At 38.6% G+C, this 26,313-nt stretch overlaps 1 protein-coding gene across 1 annotated transcript in view; it reads left to right on the top strand.

Annotated features, from left to right (window-relative positions):
- The window catches only part of EYA1 (EYA transcriptional coactivator and phosphatase 1), a 145,138-nt gene that overhangs the window by 106,261 nt on the left and 12,564 nt on the right, over positions 1-26,313 (top strand). Inside the window, exons 12-14 of the mRNA XM_057363930.1 lie at positions 694-783; positions 25,715-25,773; positions 25,966-26,126. Coding sequence (XP_057219913.1) covers positions 694-783; positions 25,715-25,773; positions 25,966-26,126 — 310 coding nt within the window. The remainder of the gene's footprint in view (positions 1-693; positions 784-25,714; positions 25,774-25,965; positions 26,127-26,313) is intronic.

The following is a 26,313-nucleotide window of genomic DNA, read 5'->3' as shown; positions in this document are numbered from 1 at the left end:
TGATGCATTTGGTAACCACAATGCTGAACATGCTTTTTGARTTTATTAGCTCAGTAAGGAATAAGTTGTTATGGTAATTTCTGTAGAGAAGTTAAAGTGTGTTATGTATTAATAACAAACAATAGTTTTGTTCACTCTGCATGGGTGGGCCAAACTGGAAGCATAATTAAAGCACRGTTTTGTGGACAATCAAGGAGTGGTTTTAAATATAATTGCCATTTGCAATTAAGACATTAATAGTTCTTTGCTTTAAAATCACTAGGTATTTCCAGGACTGAATCCTGTCACTTTTGACCAGTGAGAGTTTATTCTGAGTAACAATAGCGTTATCATGGTCCTGGTTAAATGTAGAACTTGTGAACATTCATAGAATCTGGAGAAGTTTTAGGTGAAATGGATTTGTCCTTCCTGCATAGAGAGCAAAGATCCTATGCTGGGAATGGCTGAGGGTGACCACAGAGGGTCCCACAGCAAAATCTTGGAGTCAGCCGAATTAAAGCCATGTTTTTGAGTGTTAGTGGTAAGAGTTGTAGTGCAGGGTGAGACAATTACTGCAGTTAAACTGACAAAGCAGATGTTGCATTTAATATCAGTAGCGTCTTTTGAAAATCTGTTTCTCCAGTTTGTATTTGGGTTTGTATTTGTATGTTAGGCAGGGTATTGATGGTATACTTGCTTAATTTCCTCTTTTAGGATCCTCCCACTTCTGTGTCCCTCGGACTCCGAATGGAAGAGATGATTTTCAATTTGGCRGACACGCACCTATTCTTTAACGATTTAGAAGTAAGTGTTCCTTCTTTTAAAACACATAGAGATGATTTAATATTTAATATTTGCCTTGTTTTATGTGTTGTTAGATGGTTTGGAAATTATTTGCAGAGTTTCAATATGGAACTGCTTTAACAATAGCTGTATCATTAAGTCACTAGATTATRTAATAATATCTACACTAAATGTCTGGACTAGCTTTCAAAGGTTGCTACAGTTGAAATGGAAGAGTTTTGTCCTCAAAGGTTTTAGCATTTATGATGACAGTAGACAAGTGTCAGAAGTGAATACACCAAAAGGACCTATAAACATGCAGAATTCAATAGTCTGCACAGGGCATTAAATATTAAACTTCAGCTTCTATAAACAGTGGATGGCTGGGTACAGATTTCTTGCTTACATCCCACTGTGGCCAAGTGTCACCTTAGCCCCGAGGGACATCATTAATGTTGCATGGGCTGTCCATCTCCATGGTCTGTTCCCAGGCTGCTCTCCCTTCAGCAGGCAGGGGCTGGGCTGTGCCAGGGCTTCTCTGCCTGCAGCGTGCAGTGAGGAGCTGGGAGTGCCTTGCCAAGGGCTTTTTCAGCCTACACACCCTATGGTTTGGCGATGCTTGTGAGATTGTTCCAAAACTCTCCAAGCTGCTGAAAGAGACTGTCACTGTAATGCCTGRCTGTTTCATCTTAAAAGGGAAAAAAGCAATTTCTGATCATATTTTAATAACACAAAAACATGAAAACAGTCAGATTTCTTTCCCATCATAGTGAAGACAGCTGTTTATTTAAAATCCAGCTGTTAAGCAAGCTTGTGGTGGGGCTGCCAACACACATTAATCATCAAGTTGTTGTTTTGCTAGATTTTAGAATAGTGTGTTTTTCCAGACAGGCAAAAGAATCTAAAAGATTCAAATGCAACTTTTGCTGATCAAAGTTAATTGGCAGCAATTGGCCTTTAAATATTTCCTGATGTTTCCTTTTTCAAAATCAAGCAAAATACACCTTATTCAATAGATGAGCCAAAATAATTTGAAAAATGCCAGTGTGTGATAGACCTCAAATGTGGTTTGTCCAACATCTGTCCTATATTTTGATTTCTTTTCATCTAAAAAGAAACCACTCACAGATGATTTGGCATCTTAGAATGTAATGAAATTATTGAACATGCTTTTTTTCTTCCATTCCTTAGAGTATTTATTTTTRTACTTACAATAAAATAGCTGGTTTCTTTAAATTTTGAAGTAGCATTTTCTTTCATTAAGGTAGCTGAATGTAAAGATATGATTATTTTGGATATAAGCACCATCAGTGAATTGCATGTATAGGATTGATTTCTCAGATTTGTCCAGAAGTATAACAATGCTAGTTATTTTCCAGCCCTGTTTCTGATTTCTGGTTATACTTCATTTTAACCAGAGCAGAATGGGAAAATACTACTCTTTCTATATCTTACCAGCATACTTAATAAAGTTCGGTGTGTTTTTATTTGCTATGTATAGCCAGCTATGTAACTACTTCATATACAATTGTCAACGTCACTGACTTTAATGGAAGCTGATCAGTCCCATCTTAGGGGTGGTAGATTATCATCTGTTAATAAACATATTGCAGCCTTAACAATACAGCACAGCAGTTCATTCACTGAAGAACTTGGAAGCTGTGTATGATAAAACTGCTCCAGATGGTTCATGGAGGCAGAAGAGCTCACTGGACAAGCCTGGTTCTTTGCATTTCCACCATAAGAAGCCAGTTTGTCTTGTATCTCCAAATTCAAATGTAATAGTTTGTGTCTATACCTTAGTCTCTCCTCCTCACACATTGAGGCACCCAGGAGTGAGCAGTTCTGTTCATGTCCTTGTACATGAGCTCTAACCCTTATGTCTGGGGAACATGAGCTCCAGTCCGGAAGATCATCCTTGTCCAGGGAGTGAAGAGCATGTTCAGTGTGCACAGAGAAGCCTTCAGAGAAATACACAGTGAAAGGGAGTAAGAGAGCCTGTTCTTTGTGGGAAGCAGCTTGTAAGGACTAGACCTCATCACAGACTGTGGCTTTCAGTTCACAGAAATGGCACATTTTGTTGAATGTGTTGCAGACACATGGTGTTTTTGAAAGAGCATGTCCTCCTGGAGCCACAGTTTGTCATTCATTTGGGAGTATCACCATTTTACTAGCAGGGTCTGCCAGTTTCCCAAGCTCTGTGACCTCAGGGCAGATTCCTTGCATCCATCTCAGAAACTCAAAAGTCCTTGCTTGGTGGTTTGGAAGCTCAGGCTGATYGCAGCTTGACAGGTTTTCATGAAAACTGTGGACAGTTTGGTTTGGATGTGCCTTAGGCTTAAAGCATCTGTTCTCACTGATGAAGGACTGAGTCTGAAAGATCTAGAGATGACCCTACTTAGCCCTGAGCTGTCTAGTTCATGAGCACAAACATCTGGGCTGAAGACATTTGTAGGCACCATTGCCACTGAGCTGCAGAGYTTGGGTATCCTTGCCCAGCAATAGTATGATGAAAGGCAAAGCTGGATTTGGAACATATCTAACACACAGAGTAGAAGTGTCTTCRGGTCTAGACTTAAYTCAAAGTGGKAACCTGAAAGCTGATGCTGTCTCACSCAGGCTCAGAGGGAACCCTTCCTGKCATATAGAGAGGCTGCTTTTACAGGCAGGSAATCATCTGTCACAACTTTGGCCAATGATGCACATTTTTCCAGATACCACAAGTTAATGTTTTTTAATAAAAATCTTCTTTCATCCAACGCATTCCAGAAAACTCTGTAATCAGAACAGCTCTTTTGTTATGCAAGTAAAAATACTTTTAATTTAACTTAAAAAATAGTGAAGACTGATTGAACATTTTGAACRCAAAGGGCAGAGTTTCAGCAGTGATCTCTGAAGCACAGTTTGATTTATATATGGCCTAATTGGTTTTTCAAAGCTCAGCCTAGAGATTTATTAATGTTATTGGGTTAAATTCTAAACTTCAGCAGTCAGTTTTAAGACTGTATAAAGTGAATCAATGCCAGAGTATATCAGYTGAAAACTACTATACCCACCTGAATTTAGTAGGTGGTACAGCCAGGTAAATGAATAATCTGATTTTATATATGTTGTTCTTTATGTAATAGTAATCATAATGGTAATAGTAGTAATATTTGTAATTGAAAGTTTCAAATTCACTGAAAAAAATTCAGTCAGAACTCACAAGCTCCAAAGTAGGTATTCTGTTTCTGGATGGGTGAGCTACATTAAGATTTACACCCTTGTACTAGTTCTTATTTCTTTGAAAAAAATAAAATAAATAGCTTATTTCCTTCACTTTGCACAGATTTATTTGGAGTAATTCATTCCAGAGTGATGTAATAGCAAATAATATCCGATCTTTAAACACATTCCTTAAACACCACGTTAAAAGGGTATATGACAAGCTTTTTAACATACTGAAAAGAAAAATATTAATGTTTATTTATGTATAATTTGYTCTAAGTACCATAATAAACATTGTTTTCTTGCATTAGCACTAATTTCATAATTAAATTATGGAAGTACTAGGCCAAAGAGTAGAAATTTAGAATCCAAAATCTGCATTTGGGCTTCCAAATAAGAGCTTTAGGCTTTCAGTATTGAAGTTTTTTTATTTAAGTATCTCATGCTCTGTATTCTATAGCTTAATTTTAATTATGTGCAAGAGGGAATARCTACATTGATGTAGTGCTCTCAAGAGAACCACCATTACCTCATCCAAAAATAATGTTTGATTTTACATGCTGATTATGTTGTGATAGGGATAATAAGGCATAATATTTTAGAGGTGTATATGGAGCAAATTACATGTATTATGTATTTGAGGATGCTCCGGTGTTTTAGGAGAATGAGCAGCTTGATGACAGGGCTGAAACATGACATCCACCGAGATAATCAGCTCCGGTGCAGGTGTGTTCTACAGCAGAGCAGGGAACACGGATTACAGGGGGCGTTCCTCAGCCAGGGAAGCCCAGAGACCCACCAGGATCCAGCAGCTCTCCTGGCATGTGTGAGGCCAGGAATAATGGTGGCTGGTCCCTCTTCCCACAGAAGGCAGCCCTAGTGAGCGCTGTGACCAGGAGCTCCATGATCAGGGTGGGCAGACAGGTCCATGGGGTGGCAGATTACTCAGCAGGTTGTGCAGGGAGGATGACTCCTCAGAGGAAGGACATTCCACTGGCCAGGTGGAGACACGTGATGTCTACATAACCCAGCACCCATCTGAGAGCAAAGGCTGCAGCTCCAATGGGGGATCTACACCATCTGACTGTTTCACATGGGCACCAGGGATAGAGCCAGAAACAGTCTGAGGAAACAGGAACAGCCAAGGTGGATTACAGAGCCCTGGGAGCAGCAGGAAGGGATTCTGGAGTGTGGGTAAGTTTTTCATCAATCCTCCMAGCCAYAGRAAAGGARTTTGAAAGRGCCAGTTGAATYTGGCAAATTGACAAATGGTTGCAGAGCTGGTACCACAGAGAGAGGTTTGRATATTTTAGAGCATGGGTCTTGCTYGAGAAACCTGGTATTGTGRGGCTGATRGGCTCCATYTGTCAGAGAAGRGRGAGAGCATCTTCAGTCAYAGACTTAAGGARGAGGGCTTTAAAYTAAAGTTGTTGGAGAAGCACCTCAGTYCATTCCACTCCTACCACTYGGATAYCTGTGGCAGCTGTAGRTGCCCAGAGCCTGGAGAGGGATCWCAGGGGAGCAGAAGAGCACCTGAAGAACAGCACAGTGGAATTCCAGCCACTCCAGCCACTATGTTGGCTTCATCAGGGGCATCTTAATGCTTTTATACAAACACACTAAACACAGGGAATAAACAAGAGGAGCGGGGGGCATGTGCAGTCCTGCAGGTGATCCTGTGATCATGACTGCATGTGCAGTCCTCCAGGTCCTGTGATCTTACTGGCATCACAGAGACTGGTGGGATGACTCTTGAGATTGGAGTGTTGGAATGAAAATACACAAGATGTTTAGGAAAGACAGGCAGGGGAGAGGAAGAGGGCCTGTAATCCTCTGTGTCAGTGGATGTCMGTGCTGGAGTGCATGGAGCACTGCCTGGAGAGAGATAAGGAGCTGACTGAGAACTTGTGAGTCAAAATTAAAGGGGGAGCAGGGAACAGGTGAGATTCAGTGGGGTTCTGCTCTACACCACATAACCAGGAAGATTGAGTAGATGAGGGTCTCTATAGACAGGTAGGAGCAGCCTCACATTGACAATTCCTGGTGAACTTCAGCCACTCAAATATCACTTGGAGGCACATCACAGTCAGTCATAAGCAATCCAGGAGGTTCTGTAATGCATTGCTGATAACTTCCTTCTGCAAGTGATGGAGGAGCCAACAAGGAGAGGTGCTATGCTGGACCTTGTTCTCACCAACGAGGACAGACTGGTGGGGAAAGTGAAACTCAAGGACTGGCTGCTGTGACCATGTAATGGTGGATTTCAAGATACTTAGGGTAGCAAGGAGAGTTCACTGGAATCTCACAACCCTGAACTTCAAAAGAAAGACTGACCTCCTCAGCAATCCACCATGGTAGAGTACCATGGGATAACTCCCTAGAGGGAGGGGCCCAAGAAAAGTGGCTAATATTCAAGGATCAGTTCCTCCAAGCTCAGGAATGGTACATCCCAACAAGAGGATGTGGTCAACACRTTGGAGGGAATGGATGCCATCCAGAAGGACCTTGAAAGGTTTGAAAGCTGGGCCCATGCAAACCTCAGGGAGTTCAGCAAGGCCAAGTGCAAAGTGCTGCATCTGGATTGGGGAAATAAGAGGAGACTGGATTGAGACCAGCCCTGGGTGGAAGATTTGGAGGTGTTCATCAACAAGAAGCTAAATATGACCTGGCAATATGCGTTTGTGGCCCRGAAATCCAGTTGTGTCCTGGGCTGCATCAAAAGCATGACCAGCAAGTCAAGGAGCTCATCGTCCCCCTTTACTCCACCCTCATGAGATCCCTCCTTGAGTACTGCATCCACCTCTGGAACYCCAGCTAAAGATGAGCATAGAACAAGTCCAGAGGATGATGAAAGGATTGGAGCAGTGCCCATATGAGAAAAGGCRGAGAGAGTTGGAGCTGTTCAGCCTGGAGAAGACAAGGCTCCTTCCAGTACCTAAAGGGGAGAGCAGGAGAGGGACTTTTTACAAGGTGTGACAGGACAAGGTTTGATGGCTTTAAAGTGAAAGAGGGTAGGTTTGGATTAGGTATTAAGTGGAAATTCTTYAGTGAGAGGCTGGTGAGACACTGGAACAGGTTGCCCAGAGAAGTTGTGGATGCTCTATCCCTGGGAGGGTGCAAAGCCAGGCTGGATACAGCTCTGAGCAATCTGGCCCAGTGAAGGTGTCTCTGCCCATGGCACGTGATTTGGAATGGGATGACCTTTAAGGTGCCTTCCAAATGAAACCATTTTGTGATTCCATCTGCATCTTTAAAGATTGTATATGTTTACATTTTTATACTGATACTTTATAGTATTAGTTTACTTTTTTTTCTTTTTGCATATCAGGTGCATATGACAAATAGGTATGTTAAAGGAATATCTGTGGTAGTGAATTATTAGGAGCATCTTATTTGAAAAAGTTAGTTCAGTGCTTTGCAAACTTTGTTCTAAAATTACACAAACTCATTAGATCTGTTGAAGCTGAATATGTCACTTATTAAACCTTTTTGTCTAATCTTATCAAACACTTAGAATTTCGGGGGTTTTTTTGTTTGTTTGTTTGTATTGAATTCTATTGAAGTTTTGTTTCATGGGATTTTTTTTCTTTTAGGACTTTTATTTCTGTTTGTTCATTTCAGGTATTTTGGTGTGGGCTTCTTTTGGGAAGGTTGAAAATAAGATTATAATGATATTGTCTAAAAAATCAAYTTTTCACACCTGTAACAAATGAAGTAATGCATAGGTGCATGGTCATAAAAGCACAAGAACAGCCCATCTCTCTGCCTCTTCATCAAATAAAGTTAGATTAACGCAGGAACATTTTACAAATCCAACATTTTACACATATGGGAACATTTCCAGCTTTGATGAAGCATTGAGATGCTGCCTTCCACAGATGCATCTTCTCACAGTTTAAAGCAGAGAATAAACAGCATTTATGTCCTTGCCCTCTCACGCTCTGTTTGTGTTGCAAAAGTCCTCCCTCCACCCACAGGGCAATAAATCCTTCCAGAATTCCTRCAAGTAACTGCTAGCTTGGGTTTACTGAGATCTAGAAGTTGATAGGGAGAAATTACCTATCAGATATTTTTTAATGAAAACTGCTTTTTGTGGATTGTTTCTGGTATAATTTTCTATGTACAAGTGYCTGCTCTTGTTTGTGGCTCCCAGTCATTGGACTATGAGTATTTATCCAGTCTACCTCTCCCTCCTATTCCTTTCCAAGCTCAAGACTGTGTGGAGGACAGGTTTTTTTACTTGAAATGTGTCTGACACCCAGCAGTATGCTGAGCCCTTCTGTTCCCTAAAGGAACATAAAGGACTGCTAAGACCCATGTTGAAGTCAGAGTCTCGTGTCACTAAAGCAATGGTGATACACTCTGTACTAACACCAGGCACTACAGGGATTTCTAAGGTGGGAGATTATAGTGAGAGCTCAGGGATAAGAAAAAGAGCAGCTAAAACCCAGGACAGCATCCATGAGGGCTGATCATGAAGCACAACTCCTTGAACATTAGTTCCTTTTTGGCCTTTGCCTTCAATTCTTACAGGTGAAACCCGGCTGCTTCCCTGCTGCTGGAAGCAAATGTACCATATAAATCACTTCTGGCCCTCGAGGAGCCCTTTTTTCATGACAGGGACATATATCCTCTTTTCATCAGCCTGAAAATTTCTCCTTTGTAGGTATCAGTAACACCGCAGGAGACTAAGTGACTTTCCTCACAGGTCCTTCAGTGACCGTGCACACAGCTATGTCCCCAGTGTACCACGCAGTGCCCTGTAGGAATGCCTTTGAAGCAAGCCAGCCATATGTTCTGTTTCTTTAATCTGGAGGAGAAAGGGAAACTATTTCCCCTCAGACCTGGGTACTTTAATACGCCACAGACTTGGACTGGTAAATTTTAGCACAGTAGCACTCTGAAGCATGATTTGGGATCATGGGCATTATGATAATACACATTATTGAATTCATTACTGCATTCAGCAGGCTTACYGTATGCAGGTTATTGCACATCTCAAAGAACCATGACCACTGTAGGGTAAAATGCTCTTCTTTCTGAAAGCATTTTAGCACATCTGGTCCTARAGTCAAATAATCTAACAAATGAAATGCTTGGATGCAAGCCAGCTCTTAAGTGCAGGCTGTGAGCAAGCTCCAGAGCAAGCTGGGAGAGCAGGCTGGCCACTATTAGCAGAGTAGGAGTCCATCATTTATTCTCCCACACCTTGTAGAAATGTMATGGAGCCAGCTTTGGACAGCCATGACAGCTATGATATTTCCTAGATTTAAAACTTAACTAAGTTATATCCACAGTCTGATGGGAGTTGGGGGAGCTGTAGTTGGACCAAGGAAGCACAGAAGGAGGATTTTGAAACACCACTACCAGAGAGAAAAGCTTTCTCAACTTCTCAACACACAAAAAAAAAAGCTTTCTCGACACACAATTAAAATCAGATCAAGGTCATTTTGTGTCTGAAGCTGTACTCCAAGCTCAGAATATTGTCAGGGTGAGCCCTTGCTGGCATCCTGCACTGATCACTTGTCTGGTGCATATTTAACATACATGTTTGTGTAGATGACATGACACAAGGTCCATGCTTGTGGTTGCTAATAWGTGTAATTCCTGATCACTGTGCCTTAGTCTCCTCATGATGGTGATGATAAGGATGGTATCTACAGATACAAGCATCATCATTCTGTCATAAAATTCAAGAGAAAAAAGCAATAGTTTAGTCTGGTGATTATAGCAGTTGTTGTATACAGTTGTAGTTGGCTTTCTAACTCAGTTTGGTCTCTTTAATATRTTTGTCCTCAGGAACATACTGGCAYRARTTCTCTCTCTACTGACACAATTAGGAAGTGTGTGTATTCAAACAACTTAAAAGGAAAAAAGTACAAAAACAATTGCAGCTAGTCAGCCAAGAAAACGTTCCAGTTTTCTGTTGCCTTTGTTAATTTGTTTTCTATTGTTGGGTTTGGTTGTTTGTTTGGCAGTTTTTTATTATTTTTGAAACTCAAACTTCAGTTTGAGTTATTCATACATTTCAAGTAAAGTCTGATTTTTAATACCTCAGGTTAAAAACACCCCAACATTTAGAGCAGAAGGGCATCAGTCATCACTRATCACAGCAGTGTTTCAGGTGTCTGTAACTGTGAGCTATTAGCTAGTAAGGGCTCCATGTAGTCAGCTGGCACCAGGGCTTCTGTTTGGGATTTAGATTTTGCTGTAGTACAAATGAGCTGAAAACTAGGCAGGCATGCTTTGTGAAGAAATACATAGACATGCACACTGTCCAGTATTGTACAGAGCATTTTATAGAATCACAGAATGGTTTGGTTTGGAAGGACCCTTGAACAATAATCTAATCCAACCCCACTGCTGTGGTCAGGGATATCTTCTACAAGACCAGGTTGCTCAAAGTCCCATCCAGATTCCAGGCCTGGGGTATCCACAACTTCTCCAGGCAACTTGTTCAAGTACCTCACCACTCTCACAGTAAAGAATTTCTTCCATATGTCTAATCTAAACCTGTCTTTTTTTCAGTTTAAAACCATTACCCCTTATTCATTGCCCTATCAATACAAGCCTTGGTAAAAAGTCTGTCCCCATCTTCCTTCTAAATCCGCTTTATGTATTGAAAAGSCACAATTAGGTCACCCCAGAGCCTCCTCTTCTCCATGCTAAACARCCCCAGSTCTCTCAGCCTGCCTTCACAGATCTTTCCTATGCTGAGGACCCCTGAGCTGGAAGCARTTCTCYATGTGGGATCTCACCAGGGCAGAGTAGAAGGGGGAAGGGGAAAATCACTTCCCTCAACCTGCTCTTCAGGTSTCTTTTGCTGTAATCCTAGGTACTGTTGGCTTTCTAGGCTGCAGCTTATATCTGGGTGCTTTTATTTRCTGGAATCCCAGAGTGTTTCTTAACAGAGCTACTCTCTATCAGTTCACCACCCAGCCTGTAGCCATATGGGTGATTGTCTCAGACCAGCTGCAAGACCTTCCACTTTATTGCATTTTATGAAGATTATCTCAGCCCACGCCTCAAGCCTGTCAATGTCCCTCTGGATGGCATCCCACTTGTCAGTAGAATACATTCTTGTGCAAAAAAGTTTGTGGTAGGCAGCAAGCWAAATTTTAGTGATATGAGACCTGTCTCCAAGATGSTATCCTGAAARTAATTTCTATCAAAATAACAAAACWTATTTTGTCTGCATATTGTCCCAAATTGCATCTTCAAAGGTGTTCCTTCCAGTGACAGAACTAGCATTCTTGTCCCCTTCCCAGGAAATAAAATACCAAATGCTATCATTACAGCTTTCCACTGTAACAATTGTACCTGCCCATTACAACTAGGTTCTGCAGAGTCTGAAATACCAGATTTTGGATCAACTTTTTCAGGAGACAGTGTATTAAAGGACAATGGTAAGGCACCTGGAAGCCACTGCAATACCTGCATCAAAGCTGTATACAGGCAGGGTCTGTTACTGGAATCCYAGATCTACCCTACATATGTCATCTTTAATTGGAACAGAATCCTCAGTGCTGGGCTGCAGAGGCAGGCTTTCTTTGTAAGGAAGGACATGAAACAGTACTTTGAAAATTCTCCTACAGCCAGTAATGAGACAATAGAGTTGTTTTAAAAAGTCTGTCTGAGGCTTGGTGGAAATTAAGAGATGCAAAACTGAATGCAAGAAATTCAACAGATTGAGACCTCTGCAACCATTAGCAGATTTCAAAACACTGTCTTATGTTATATTGCTGATATATAAAAAACACCTGCTCTTAATGAATTTTTATTTTTGAGAGGTTGCAAATTTGCTGACATGTGCCACAGGGCTTTTCTACAATGCAGATCATTCCCTATGCACAGATATGATACACCCACTGCTTGATGGATATTAGATCCAAAACTAGGTAATAATGTGATTCATCCTGGAGGACTCTTAGTGCCATAATTGTCATTTCAGATTTGAATCAGTTCATTTCATTAGTTAAATTATCCCGTAAGTCTGAAACAATAGAGTGGTAATGTCAAATAAATTAATCAATAGTTGATACTAATGGCAAAAACAATTAAAGTATTAATTATGGTATTTCTTTCCTTTTATTCTTTGGTAGAGAGGTTTCTCTTTGGCTTTCAATATTTCATGGAACTGATGTGAACACCTCTTTTTTGTATTTTATTTAAATATGATGGATTTGATATACTGAACAAAATCCTAACTACTACAATAGATGTCAAGACTGTAGATGTTATGACTGGTTCATAACACTAAGTATTCCATTATTAGTTTGTAATCTAAAAAGTTTCATAAAYTCAAATAGCATTCCTGAACAGTAGATTTTGTGTTTTGGTCTCTGATTAAACTGACAGATGTGTAAAATCTCRTACAGCCAGTCAAGTCCCCGGTGCAGCTGCAAGTGCTAAAGAGTGCAAGTTATTCCARCTAAGATCAACATTAATTTACACTCAAATATCTTTCCCAGCCCACCCTTTCTATTCATGTAATGCAGTTATTTTGTGCTGATTCCACTACTTAGAGGCAAGCTATTTTTCCCCACTGGATTCTTCCAATAAAAAACCCAGGAGGCAAACCAAAGAGAATATAATAATCACCTTTAGAAAAAATACCTCCTGGTTGATGTACATACCATCTTAAAATCTCAAATAATTAATTCTAATTATTCAAATAATATTTGAGTATTTCAACTGGATTTTTCTCTGAAATTGTGTAATGTATTTATTTTAGGAAAGCTAGGTGAAACTGAGTATCATCCTTACATGCTATTTTGCAGGATGAGAGCWCATTAGCCAATCCTCACATAAGTAMAAAGATTTGAAACCACTGCTTAAACATCTTAGCAATATGCATGGTAGGTGGTTTCTATCAGCCTTGTCAGCCTAGGTTTTATTCTGGCATGAAGTTGCAATGTTTACAAGTTGCTTGATATGATGAAAGCCATCATGCAGTTTGTGTGTTATGAGTGCTATGACTGAGGTTTAAATGTTAAGAAAACATGCATACATACGAATTTTTCACAAATCTGTTTGTGCTGGGTTCTTTAGGTTGTTTTSTTTGTTTGTTTATTTTGGTATTTTAGTAGGAATTATATTAAAATGTTTCCACAGGGAGAAAAATTAATGAGTTTCTTTCATTCATTTTCTTTTAAAAGCACGAAAGGAGTGCTTGAAGTTAGTTCCCAAAATGTTTGAGTTTCACAGTCTCAGGAGRTTTCTACTGTTTCAGTGTGGTTACAATAAGGCCTCTATCTGAATTTCATCCAGTTCAATGGTCTAATGAAACTGTAAAGAAAGGGGGAGAGAATTATTTCCTTTACTCGTTGCAGTATCACTTTTATTTTTCTGGGTTTTAAAGTAAAATTTGACTGTTGGTAATTGCATTTGTAAAATTTGTCTTTAGATATGGTCAAGGGGCTGGGTGATTCTATAGTAGACTAAAACAACTTTAAAGTATATGCTGTTAAAGCATGAGGCTTTAATAAGGACTTAAAAAAATACAAAACAAAAAGTGTAACAAAAGAAACAAAGAAGTATAGAAGCAATGGAGCATTGGTTTGATTTTTTTTTTTTTTTTTGGTTTCCCAAAATCCTCACCTGGTAAGAACAAGGCAATCCAGACATTATCTGAAGGTCCCTGTTGCACTCTGCAGTCAGGAGATGATATTCATGTGTGCTCACTGACAGCAGGGTACAGACTGCTGACACGAGAYCTGGCTCAACTGAAATGCTGTCATGAAAAAAATCAGCTTTATCTAAGCAAATGACACTTTCTGAACTCTAGAAAATCCCTTCAGTCAGTTAAAAGATATCATCTTTTTCTTCTGCATGTTCGTATAACTCACACTGCGGATGTAAAGTACRGATACACGGAGGAATGACTCCTTCCTTAGCATTGTTGGGCAAGGGGGAGAGGCAGTTTCAGCAGCAGTTAGAACATGAGTAAGAGGGTTTCTAGGAACTTCCTTTGACTTTGAAAACTTTGAAAATACAAGTCAAATATTTCAATTCATTTAYTGGAACAAAATATATATCTTTTTCTTAAAGGTGTGTTCACAAGTTCAAAATTCCCATTATTGTCTTGGTCAAATGAATAAATCAAACCATGATTACGTACAAAACAGGGCTTACAAGCAGAACAAAATAGACAGTGAAAGCATACACTGACTTTTTTTTTGTTACATCAGTTTAATAAACTCCGGCAGAAATTTGAATACAAGCAGTACAACCTCTGACTCCCAAACTGTCAAGRGGACTGACTCACAGAACTAATGTCTCTTTCCTGAATCTAATCTCCACTAGTTTGGTATTTAGCAAAGCAAATGTAGTGACTAACAGAAGTATCTTCCACAAAAAAAAATAATAGAACAGGCTTTTTTTCCTAATTGTTTCATGATATAGTTAATTCGTAACTTGTTCTTTACAATAGGAAGGTAAAAAAAAAAAAAAGTTTTGTATTAATGCAAATCTTTAGTTTATAATAAAAACCACACTCAAATGCCTACATAATGTAATATTTCATGTATTGGAAAAGAGTCATAATTTTTAATACAACATCATATATTAAGAAAAAACCCTGAATACTGATTGATTAATTCAAATTTAGTCTGTTTTAAAATTATTATTTAAACTTTTCTTAAAGGAAGCACTATAAAAAAATTAAAAATAACTTGCTAACAGAAAAGCTTTTACTAAGAAATTAAATAGTAATGTGGTGGTATAGGTTTAAAGTATGAACTACATGTAGTCATGCAAAGGGTTAAGCTCTGTGATTTCAGGATAAAAGGTTTCCTGAGTTGACTATTATTCCTATGGTCTGCCAACAACTTTGCAATAAATGGAATGATTTTTATGGGAATGTGGTTATTCACAGCAAGACTACAGTTGGTGTCAGTATGAAAAATTCTTCTTTAGTAGATTCTCTCAGCAGGAATAACAGATCTGAAAGAAAGGCAAAAAGTAGCTACAGAGAACTCTGGCTGGTGTTGGTGACAAATTATGTTTACAAAATGATGTGGTAACCCATTGAAAAAGAAGAAATCAGAACAACAGTAAATCAGAGTATTASTCCTCTAAATACTGCTGTTCCACAACAAGTTACCTGTGATTGTGTGTATGGTTTAATAGCTCATTTTTCTTAACCATGAAACAAGTGAGACTTCTAGGCTTTCAGTCGCACGGGTGTGAAAAAATGCTTCAGAAATCAGTATTSCCACAAAGCTATGCCACAATCTGTGACAGAACATAAAATACTGGTAGGTATGAATTAAAATAATTCAAGAGAAAGGAGAAAAAAAGACTGGATTTGAATTTAATAGCATTTTATAATTATTTGCTATGTTTACAGTGTTTATAAATTCAATTATTTCTTAATATCAATTGTTTACTTTTTGCATCTTTATGTTTTTGAAATAATATTAGAATAAAATTGCGATGGAGAATTCATTAAAATATTAATGAAYTTAGTAATAACATTTATCTCATTTACATTTGGTTTGTGATAAGCTTTCGGAATGTTAAAAAGATTAAACCATTGATTAGGTCCGCAGCACTACCATTAGTGCTGGTATTGTCTTTCATTCAAAATGAGGATTAAAGTTACATAGAATTTAATGATTCTCTTGCAACCATACATCAGCTTYAGGGGTTTTAGTTGTTCTACAGTGGCTAAGTTAAATTTTTGGAATATGAAGGGGGTTGTTATTGGTTGTATTGTTTGGTTGGAGGGGTTCGAAAAAGAAAYAGGGAGCAGTTGTTTTAAGAAGTAAACACCAATCACTCAAAAGCTTTGAGTGATTCCTGCTCTTTGTTTTTCTCRTGGACAATTACCCCAGTTCTACTCAAAACATTTCATTTGAAACCTTCTCTAGGAGCATTGCAAAATCTCGGTTTTTTCGTTAAGGCATGTATTTCCTTTGTTGTGCTGGGATCACCAATGATCTGCCAGCAATGAAGAAAATCACCCTAGATGTGTCTCTGTCAGAAAAAAAAGAAAAAATATCCAATATAAAGCAACTGTGTTGTTCATAGGAGGAGGTCAACCACTGTTGAGATAAAGGGGTAGATTTACTTACCTAAAAGTTAATAAAACCTTGCTGCTTGAGAAGTTTTCARAATAGTGTAGTGGTTAAAGATGAGCTGAAAATGGAATCAACTCTTGGTGATTGTTGAATGTAATTATTCATGATTGTTTGTGCCAGATGACCTTCATTTAGCGATGAGGAATGGACAGAAGCTCATATTCAGACCTCTAGGTCTGGTTCTACTGCTCTGAGAAATATYTGTTTTCCTTGAGGCATGAATGTGATTTGAGCAGAGTTGGTCTGATTTGGCTGCRATTGGAGGATGGATCCTGGAAAGTCTTAGCGAACTGTTGGGTCTTCAGTTCCTAATTGGTTAGCTAGGTATTGAGCATGAAACACCTGTGCTCAACCACCAAACATAAAAAGGACTGTAGAACATACTGAAAATAGATTTCTGGGCCATCAGACAAAAAAATAAGCAATTACAGGAAAGACTGTTGAATAAACGTCATTCCTGGTGAGATACAAGGGATGGTTTCAGGGACAGGAAAGCTTCAAAGAGAGCTGGCTGAATTATTTTCCTCTCACCCCCAAATACCGTAAGGAGGGCAGCTGAACAAATCTTGGGTCACCCAGAGTGGAGTCATTGGGCCCCTACAGAGGAATATCTATTCAAAAATTACTTTTCTCATTTGGCTGAAATAAGAGTTTACCTCCTCCCAATGTTTGTGATATCAGTAATGGGAAACTCCCGACCAGAGAGTGGCTAGGGATGTTTTGTGAGAAGCCTGTGATTCAACTTCTGATAGTTCTCTTTAATCAACAGAGAGTTCTGGGAAAGCCAAATGTAATTATTCCAAAATCTTTTAGCATCATTAAATTTCTTTTTAGAGATATAAACTTTATTTTTAGGGTACTATAAATTCTATGAAGAGCATGCAAAGGCAAGTTCACTTTCTAAGGAACGCATCAACAGCTGTGAACTCCCCTCCAGCAGACATCAAGCAGTTCCCTTGCACATTCAGATGGAGACACAAAGCCCATCTATTTGCATTTAATTTTCTACAGGAGCAATTCAGGAACAGCTCTGTTGCAGTGCAGGAAGGAAGGATAGAGAGGAAAGGAAATACAAATCACGGAACAGAATTTTCCCTAATATGTATGTRAGGGAATGACTGGAAATAGTTTCTCATCTATGTGATATTACAACCATGGGTGACTTGCAGAAAGTTCATGGAGTTCCACTTTATGAATGTGGAACTAAATTACATCACACATGTAGCTGTAGGTAAATGAACAAAAATGCAAAACAAAGTCTTCATTCAGGSAAAACTGTGACTTTGCTGGTGTGGGCAAAACACAGCTAAAAGCTCAACCCATCTGAAATGCAAGATGCCTGGCTGTTGTGGAATGTGCTGCTGCAGCTCGTGAGTGTTAGAGCTGCAAAGAATAACAAATACCTCCTTTGCTTACTTCAGAAGACCATTCCTGTAGGCTTATGCAACTTATTAACCACTTAATTTCTTTCACATGGCCAGTGACAAGTACCTTCATGCTAGGTGCCACTAAAAATAGAGCTGATATGATTTCCTTTCTCAAGAGAATCACATGGGGTGTTCTTTGCACATGTACAGCTGAGCTGAAATACCYAGGAGCCTACCAAGCTCATAGCATCACTTCATCACTCTATTTACCCTCCTGTTGCTTCTCCCTGAGTTGCCAGCTGGGGTTAAACCACTTCAGGCTGTAAGGTGGCACAAAAGCTCTTATCTCTCTAGCTGGCACTCCTGGAGCTCTGACAAAGAGCAATTATCCTCTGCTCTGGCTGGGCAAGGCAGTGGTGGGTCAGTTCATTCCCTGCTTCTGTCGCTGAGTCACAGCATAGGGGTCAACATCTGCCCCACAACACTGACAGTGGGAAAGAAAAGGAAAGAGAAAATTCACAGTGTTGTGGAAAGGTCTTCAGGCTGCCCATAGAAGAAAATGTTTTTGCTGTCTACCCTGGCAAGGTTAGCAGAGAGAATTTTAAAGCCCGGCTTTGTCTCATTAGCAGTTACAAAGATGGGARACTCAGTCATTCAAAGTGTTGTGGCTTTCATTTTTAAACATAAGCATTTCGACTATCAACACCACTAAGCCCCTTCAAGTTTAAATAAATTATTTTGTGGGAATGAAAGACACAGCTTAGATCTTCTTGTGAAAATTTCCATGTGAACTCCCCATTTCCTGATAAATGAGACATTATTTTAAGGCTTTTGTGAAAAAATCATTCTTTTCATAAGTTTAATTTTTCGATTCTTTAAAATTTAAATACATTTTAACCCTCTTTTGTTTATAGATTCAACAGAATGTATATGTTCCTAAAAGTATACTTTCAAGTTAATATAAGTTTGGGAATAATTCATAACATTCTGATGATATTCATGGCTTTTTTCGCATCTTGAAATACCTCCATATTTTATTTTCCCTGTCTTTCATTAATCATAGATTTTTTTTTCTCTTTACAAAAGTGTATATTAGCAGATAACAGGAATCATTTCATAAGGAAAGTATTTACATGTGAAGTGCTGACYTTTTAAAATACAGTTAATTTGACACTTCAAACTTAACACTGTTCTCTCCAGGAGTGACACAGACTCTTTAAGCAGACACACTTGAGTTTTATTTAGCTGTTTCTGTCTATTGGTAAAATTCTTTCTCTGACACCCTCTCTCTTCCCTTCTCTTTTTCTGTAAAATATACAGAAAGAGAATAACAAATTGTTTTGTCAGAGTTGAGCAAGAATTGATTGCTAGACAGACACTCCAAAATACTTCTCCGAGTAAACTGATATATTACAGAACTAGAATAATTTTACATTTTGTCTTGTCTGAACCACTGGAATGTAATGAGGATATTCAGAATGATAGGAAGTGTCTCTGAATTGGAACGGAACAACAAATTTATACATAAAACAAGCGAGAAAGCTCTGGAGTTTGGAGGACTGCACTTACTGTGATTGTCCTGAGTTCTGCTGACCCATTTCTAGAGGTATGATTTTRCTTTTTGGTCTTCCTTTTGAACAGAAATATTTCAGTGCATGGAGTTATATATACAGAGACAGTATGAAATATAAATAAAAATAGCAAAATAGGGTTTATTTTGATGTGGGCATGTAACTGTCACCCGGCAGTTGCCATATAGATGYGTCTTTAGGTCATGTTTTATTTTAAATTAGATTCTTCCAGTTACAAGGTGCAGTTGAAATGAAAATGTAAATCTTGGTTTTAGCATAGCTACTTCAATAAACACAAATTGCAGAGTAAGAACTGTATTTATTTTGGAATAAACACTGTTTACTTTAGGGGTATCATATTTGATCCAAATGCATTTGTTGATGTGAGCAAGCAAAATAGGATTTTAATCACTTTTTCTATTAGAAAAGAATGGCATCCATTGTGTGTTATAAAAGGTTTATGTGTTCTGTGCAGGAGAGAGCTTTGAAGTCATTGGCTGTGAAAAAGAGTTGGTAAATAATTTCATTTCTTAGTCCTCAGTGTTTATAACAGCAAATAGTTTATCTAGATAATTTTTTTTTTGTTGTTCTGATGTTCTATTTTAAAAATAGAGGATTTGGGGGTTTTTGGTAGGTTTTTGTGCACTTTTTTACACTATAAGCTTCTCTTTATCGTCTTAAGTTTAAAATGGGAGCATTTTGAAAGCCTTCACAGCCCAATTTAATTCCTTGACTGTTCATCCACAAATTGTCAGACAGAATGAAGTGGATTTCAAGAACTCTCTTTGTTCTTAATATCCTGTGCCTGACCCACAGGTAATCTGCACCTTTTTTCTTCAGCGCCGAATAATTGTGGTGGGAAAGARGAGAAAATGTTAGGGTCACAAAGTGCAGGCTAGACAGAGATGACAGGTCCTGCCAGTTGAGTGCCAGCGCTGAGAACCTGCGAACCGCCGTGTCTGCTTTTTCACATGGATTTGTGCTGTACGTTAACAGGCGCTCMGTGATGATGGCTCAGGGAGTTCAGCACCTCAGCCTTTGTTGAGGCTTGAAAGGAAGTGCAGAGGGTTTTGTGTATTTAGCAAGCACAGATGTACAGTAGAGGAGCATTAGGCACAGGTCATGAGATATATAAATATATATATAKAGAGAGAAAGAGAGGTACAGATAAATATAAAAATATACATATGTATATATATGTACACAAATGCACAGAAGTTATAAGTGTGCTGTTGTTCAATTTTCCAACCCATACATACCAGATATTTTATTATCCTCTTAGTCAAGTGAAAACCAGAGGTTTACTTCTAAAGCTTAAGAATGCTGGTAAATAGTGTCATGGTCCTTGCATGCTATTTGTCTAAAATTAAAATAGAGACTGGGTGAAGCAATCTGCTTTTCATTTTGCTGGAAGGTGGTCAAAACTATGGGGAAAAAGGTGTAGAAACCAAGTTGGGGTTGGGACGGGCAAGTTAAATGGTCATTCAAAAATTTACTTTGGAATATGTAATTGTTGCCTGGGGAAAAAAAAAAAAAATCTGACAATCTGTAACTGTGATTCCCAAAGAAGCACGTTGTGATGGCTAATAGGAGTGATGAGTATTTGTGGAGCAGATAATAGTCTTAAAGGGTATATATAACTGAAAGGACATCTGTCTTATTCCTGGAAAAGACAAAAACAGAGGTACTGCTGTCATAAAAAGCTGCATTAAAAACAGAGCAGCATACACTTGGGGATTTTTTTTAAACTCTTTTTTCCAATACATCACATTTGTAAAGGATTGCATCTTTAACTTCTGCTAGATCTGTTCTCACATGTACATGACCAAATTTCTCTACTGTTCAGTAGGGAAAATGAAGCAGTGGATATAATTGCGTAATGACAGATATGAGAGGAACAGAGAATCCCAACAATCATTTCCTGTGAGTTGGCCAGCTGCCAGGATGTCTCAATGGGCAYGCTGATGTAAAGGCAAAATGAAAATAGCTCATTCTGAAGGGTGGTTGTTGGTTGGGGTTTTTTTTTCCTCTCTCATTTGACTTTTCAGACTAAGGTATTGAAACAATTAGTTGGCAGTGTGGTGTTAGTTTTCTCACGGTAAATTAAGAAGATTAACCAAATGTGGAAATGTCTTTTAGCTATAATCAGCAGATTTGAATCTGCAACACTTCAGCATCCTCTGAACTTATGTGCTTAATATTATTCACAATATTCCTCTTTATAATGTGCAGASTTGTCCAGAGTTACCTTATGTCAGTGTTTATTCAAAGACAGCAGAATTATTAGATTTATTTTTGYTAGTTTTGTAACACAGAAATGTAGAGGATCAGCATGCTAGCTATTGCGTCATTCCACTTGGCATGTAGTATTGGCACAGATAAGAGAACACTTATAAYTGCCTTAATCTCTTTTATTATTATTATTAATTTTCCAACAATAAATCGAGTAGTGAAGCATATTTTACATAATTATGGCAGAAATATACAACTTGACAGGTGGTAGTGAARGAGCAAAGTAATATAAATATTTGCAGAACATTTCTGCCATAAGTTAATGCTTTGCATATGAATCTTTATAAAGATCCTAAGTTAGTTTAAAGGAATGATTCCAGAGGATTGCATAGGTCCAGGCATTTTAAGAGCTGTGAATGATGACTGTGGAGCATCTCTGGGAGTTTTTGGCTTGTCATACAAAAACAGAAAAGAGAAGGAGAAAAACCTAGCAGGAAGAAGTTAACAAATCCCTTGGGAATGGAGGAGGGAGAGGACATAAGCTTTCCATGCATAAATCTTAGTCCAGACTCACCTAGTCATTCACTTTTGATTGCTGTTTATCTTTGGCTTGCTGCATTTCACTGGAGACATTCACTTAGCAAATGATTGCAGCAGCTCGAAGTTGCTCGGGCAATCACGGATCTGCTGTTGCCTCGAGCCCCACAGCTGAGCTGGTGGAAGGAATGGAGAAGCAATCTCAGTTATTCCATGCAACATCTGTTTTAATTGAACTGCTGCAGGAGATTCAAACTAAGCTACTAGKTGTGGCACAGAAAGGTCTGAGGGACACAAACATGGATCCATGCAAGCCAGCTGTTTGACAGAGCAAAAAAGGACAGCATGGACAGTAATTTCTTCAGCTACTATCAGTAGATTTGCCAAGTTACACATGCTGACACTCCCATTTTCCCTGAAAATATGGTCTCTAAAGGATACTGAGTGCAYTTTGCTTTCCAGGGATTGATCTGAAAGTGCAGAACTGTATCTCAGCCTATCTGACTGAACACAAATCTTCAAGACAAACATGTTGTTGCTTGTAGCTCCTCCTGAAGATTTCAAACTGGATACACCAAAGTTGCAAGGTCAACACCTCTAGGAACAAAACACAGCTAGCTGCACAAGCTTTTTATGTAAGCCACAGGATATTTTGCTCCTTACTTGCCAATTCAGCCTTTTTRAAAAGAGAATCCCACAATTTTAATTTTCTGCTTTGGACTTGACTGCTGAACTGAGTCTGTCATAATAAAATACATCTGCATAAATAACAGCGTTTCTGCAGGGACTTTCAGTATTAATTTCAGCTATCACTTTGCCAGAGAAATTAGGGAGAGAATTCTAGTACTGTATTTCTGATGAAAATTTCACAAAAGTGTCAAATACATTTGTTAAAGTTTGAAATGGTAAGCTTGCAAACAAACTTCTTTTTTTTTTTTTTTTTTTTTTTTTTTTTCTGAATGGCCATTTAGCTGTAAGTCAGCCCTCTTCACAGAAGCCTTTCTGAGAAGTACTTGAGGATTTTAGCATCTATGTGCATATATACCTTTGTGAAGAAGTTCTGGTTGAAAGGCCACACTTTATTTTTTGGGCAGGATTTTACCATATCACTGATTATGCTGCATATTGAGCTAACTGCTGTTTTAAGTTGTTGACTGTGTGTGTGCTTGCTTACATCTAATGGGAGGACTGAACAATGTCTCAGGTAGCTCACAAACAGAATGCTCCACACRAAGCAAGCAGGTGAAAACAAACACAGAGTGTTCTGATGGAAGGATGGACCAGATCAATTAATCGTAGTGGGTAATTGGCTTCTTTGAATAATTACCCTTAAATAACTTCCCTGCTAAAAGAGCAATTGCTAAATGAGTGTTTTTCCTTACCGTATTCAGGGGATGAAAAATGCAGCCATCACTCATTAGCCCAAAGTCCAAGTCAGCTAGACAGCATGAAAAAATACCTGGCACTCAAAGCTCACATTTAGCCTCAAAGCTGTGCCCTGCCACTCAAAAAAGAACAAAACAGTCATGCACTGTTTGTGACCTCCCTTTAGCTGTAACATGGTGTCAATCACATTGTTCTTTAATCCTTTCCAAACTATAACATGCATCTTTTGTGCTTTGTTCCCCTCCTGGCTTTTTGTCTTCTTTTATTCCTGACAAAAAAAATGACACTGTCTCTCTATTATATTCAGTATTTTGTCTGAAATTTTTTGTGCTGGTGACATTTTCTTCATTTTTCTTCCTTTCACTTTTCACTTCCTTTTCACTTCCTTTTCACTTACTTTTCTTTCTTTCTTCCATTTCTATACATGTGATCCACCAATTTTTAGTCTTTGATTTATTTTCTGGGCTTTTCTCTCCAAAATACCTCTTTCTTTTGATGCCACAATTCCTATTTCTAATGTATCACTGCTGTTCTCAGTTTCTACCTACCAAGCAGGTGGTTAGACAGAAGGGGAGAATGTCTGTCATGTCCCAAGGCTTGTGATGGACCCAAAGTTATACACTATAAATTAAAGTTCAAGTCCCAGGCTCTCTCTAACTGTGGTATCTAAGGTGTAGTTGTCCTTCTTTCATCTGCTCCTCTGGCAAGATGAGCTTCCTCCTTCCTTTAGTTTTGTGGTTACTAAAAAAATGGTTTCTTTTTCACAGATTTCTATTTTKAATCCTTCAGCAGCTTGTTGCAGTTGTCATAGTTTCTAAGCTGGGAATGGCAAAATCACTGAGCAGTGGAAGAGTAACTAAAGTGGGAAACTAATGAATTCAGGAAGGTGTCTCTTCTTTAGCTTACACTCAGTCATATTTGAATTGTTAACATGGTATACATTTGGATGGATATTTGCTTTCTGTTTTAAACAGAAAAATAGTAAAAAATTATGTGTATTTGATAACTTGCTGAAGAAGCTTCTGACTCTTTTTTCAGCCAAGTTTATTTTCGAAGTCTGGCAACATATGCTCACACTTGCAGTTTCAGCTGTGTCGGTACATCTAATGCATTTTGTCTGCCTGAGGAGGAAATTCACTGTACAGTGGTTAAATATGTAGTACTGTCTCTCCTGTGCTGCYTGTCACTCCTACTTCTCTCTCTAGCAGGAGCTACCTATGCATAATATACAGAAAAGTACACATTACAGTAAGAATATGTTGTACAAGTGCAAAAGACCACTCCTTGTTCTTCAAAACATTTCAAGTTTCTGAGGCATTTTTAGTAAACCAGTGTTTTTTAAAAATCTAGAATCCACAGCCACTATGTGAGGCCACATAGGCTTCTTGAGCTTTTTTCTTATCTGAGGTTGTTGACCTCAAGAGAGGAGAAGAAGGTTACAGGGTCAAAGTCTTTTCCTCCTTGGAGCTTGCTGCTTGCTGGGAGAGGGTTGGCTGGAAAATAGATGTTTTAGAAAAAGGGTTGAGGGTCATGATTTTAATTCTGTTAGGGAACAGCTGGTTTGAGTTTCTTTCCACTTCTATCTTCCCTCCCTTCCTCACAAATCCGTGGAGAGAAAAATTTGTTCAGAGGAAAGCAACACAAAAATAAAGATTGCAGTATTTTCCACTTTAAAATAGAACCTATTTATTATAGGACTTCACATTAGGAGAGAGAAGAGGAAATTATTAAAATAATTGAAATCCATTATTGTTACAAGCATTGAATTGATATTGATCTAGAGTGTCAGAAGTTTATTTATTTTCCTGCCAACAGTTAAAATGTTAATAGTAATATTATAATTTTTTTTTCCTGTGGATAAACAATACACATTGTGATTTTTAATTTAGTGATGGACAAAGCTAATTTTTTAATGTTAGTTTGCAGACAAGCTGCCGAAGAAAGGTGGTTTGATTTGGATATTTCTGTTCAGATTTTCTTCATCTTGGCATGCTGCTTTCATGCACTAAGACCAAAGAGAAAGAAGGAAACTCACAACTCTCAAATGAATGGCAAACTAGGAACAGATTTTTCATCTGCACTCCTCTGAAACACTGGCCTCAGGCTGTGTTGGTGTGTGGCTCAACAGCAATCAGAGGTCATAATTTCATTGGCGGTTAGCATCAGGTTTAATTTTTCTAATATGTTACATTTACCAAAATGTCTGGTTTCAGTTACACTTATGCACTGACTGAATCAGCTTTGAGCAGCATGATGTTTTAAGGTACCTGAAAGGCTACAAGAACGTTTATGGAACACATATGCTAATTGTTTTTAACCACTTTCCTTTCTAAACACAAAAATGTGTTTTTGGAAAGCCATTTAACAGTGGTAGCTAATGATGGTGTGCATTTATTCTAAGAAACAAGCACAAGGAATAGGTAAAATAGTTGTCTTAACAAGACTGCCATCTACTGATTTCCACAATTAAAAATATCCCTGATGACTAGATTATTCATAGATTTTTTTATAGCTTTGTTTTCATTATTTACAAAATCAAGAAAATTACAGAGTCTTTCTCTCACCTTAGGAATGCGACCAGGTTCACATTGATGAYGTGTCTTCAGATGACAACGGCCAAGATTTAAGGTACAAGAAAACTCATTAATATAAAAAGTTGCTTGCAAATTCCTTCCTGGGCAAGCAATGGGCTGCTGGAATGCTCTCAGTGGCCTGCTCTCTTTAAAATGTCTTCTTTGCGACCCAGTAAAGTGAGTCGCTGGTGGTTCAGTGTAGCCTGTTGCCTTTTATTAATCTGGGGGTTTTCTTGTCTCTGCCCAGCACATATAACTTTGGCACAGACGGCTTTCCCGCGGCTGCCACCAGCGCCAATCTGTGCCTGGCCACCGGCGTGCGTGGAGGAGTGGACTGGATGCGCAAACTGGCCTTCCGCTACCGRCGAGTAAAAGAAATATACAACACCTACAAAAATAACGTCGGAGGCAAGTGACTCTGGAGTATCTAGGAAACACACATTTCGAGTCAGAAATGGGAAGAACTGGTTGCTATTTTTTGTTAAAACASAGTAGTGCTTAGTGAGTTGTTTGGTTTCCAGTGTGTGGAAAATTGTCTGAGCTAGTGAAAGCAAAGGGAAATGACAGAGTGCTACTTAAYATCAGTGCAGACATG

The sequence above is a fragment of the Malurus melanocephalus genome, unplaced genomic scaffold, assembly GCF_030028575.1.
Source record: "Malurus melanocephalus ecotype Western Australia unplaced genomic scaffold, MMel_1.1 scaffold_32, whole genome shotgun sequence".
Taxonomy (NCBI): domain Eukaryota; kingdom Metazoa; phylum Chordata; class Aves; order Passeriformes; family Maluridae; genus Malurus; species Malurus melanocephalus.
This window is presented reverse-complemented; position numbering and strand designations above follow the sequence as displayed.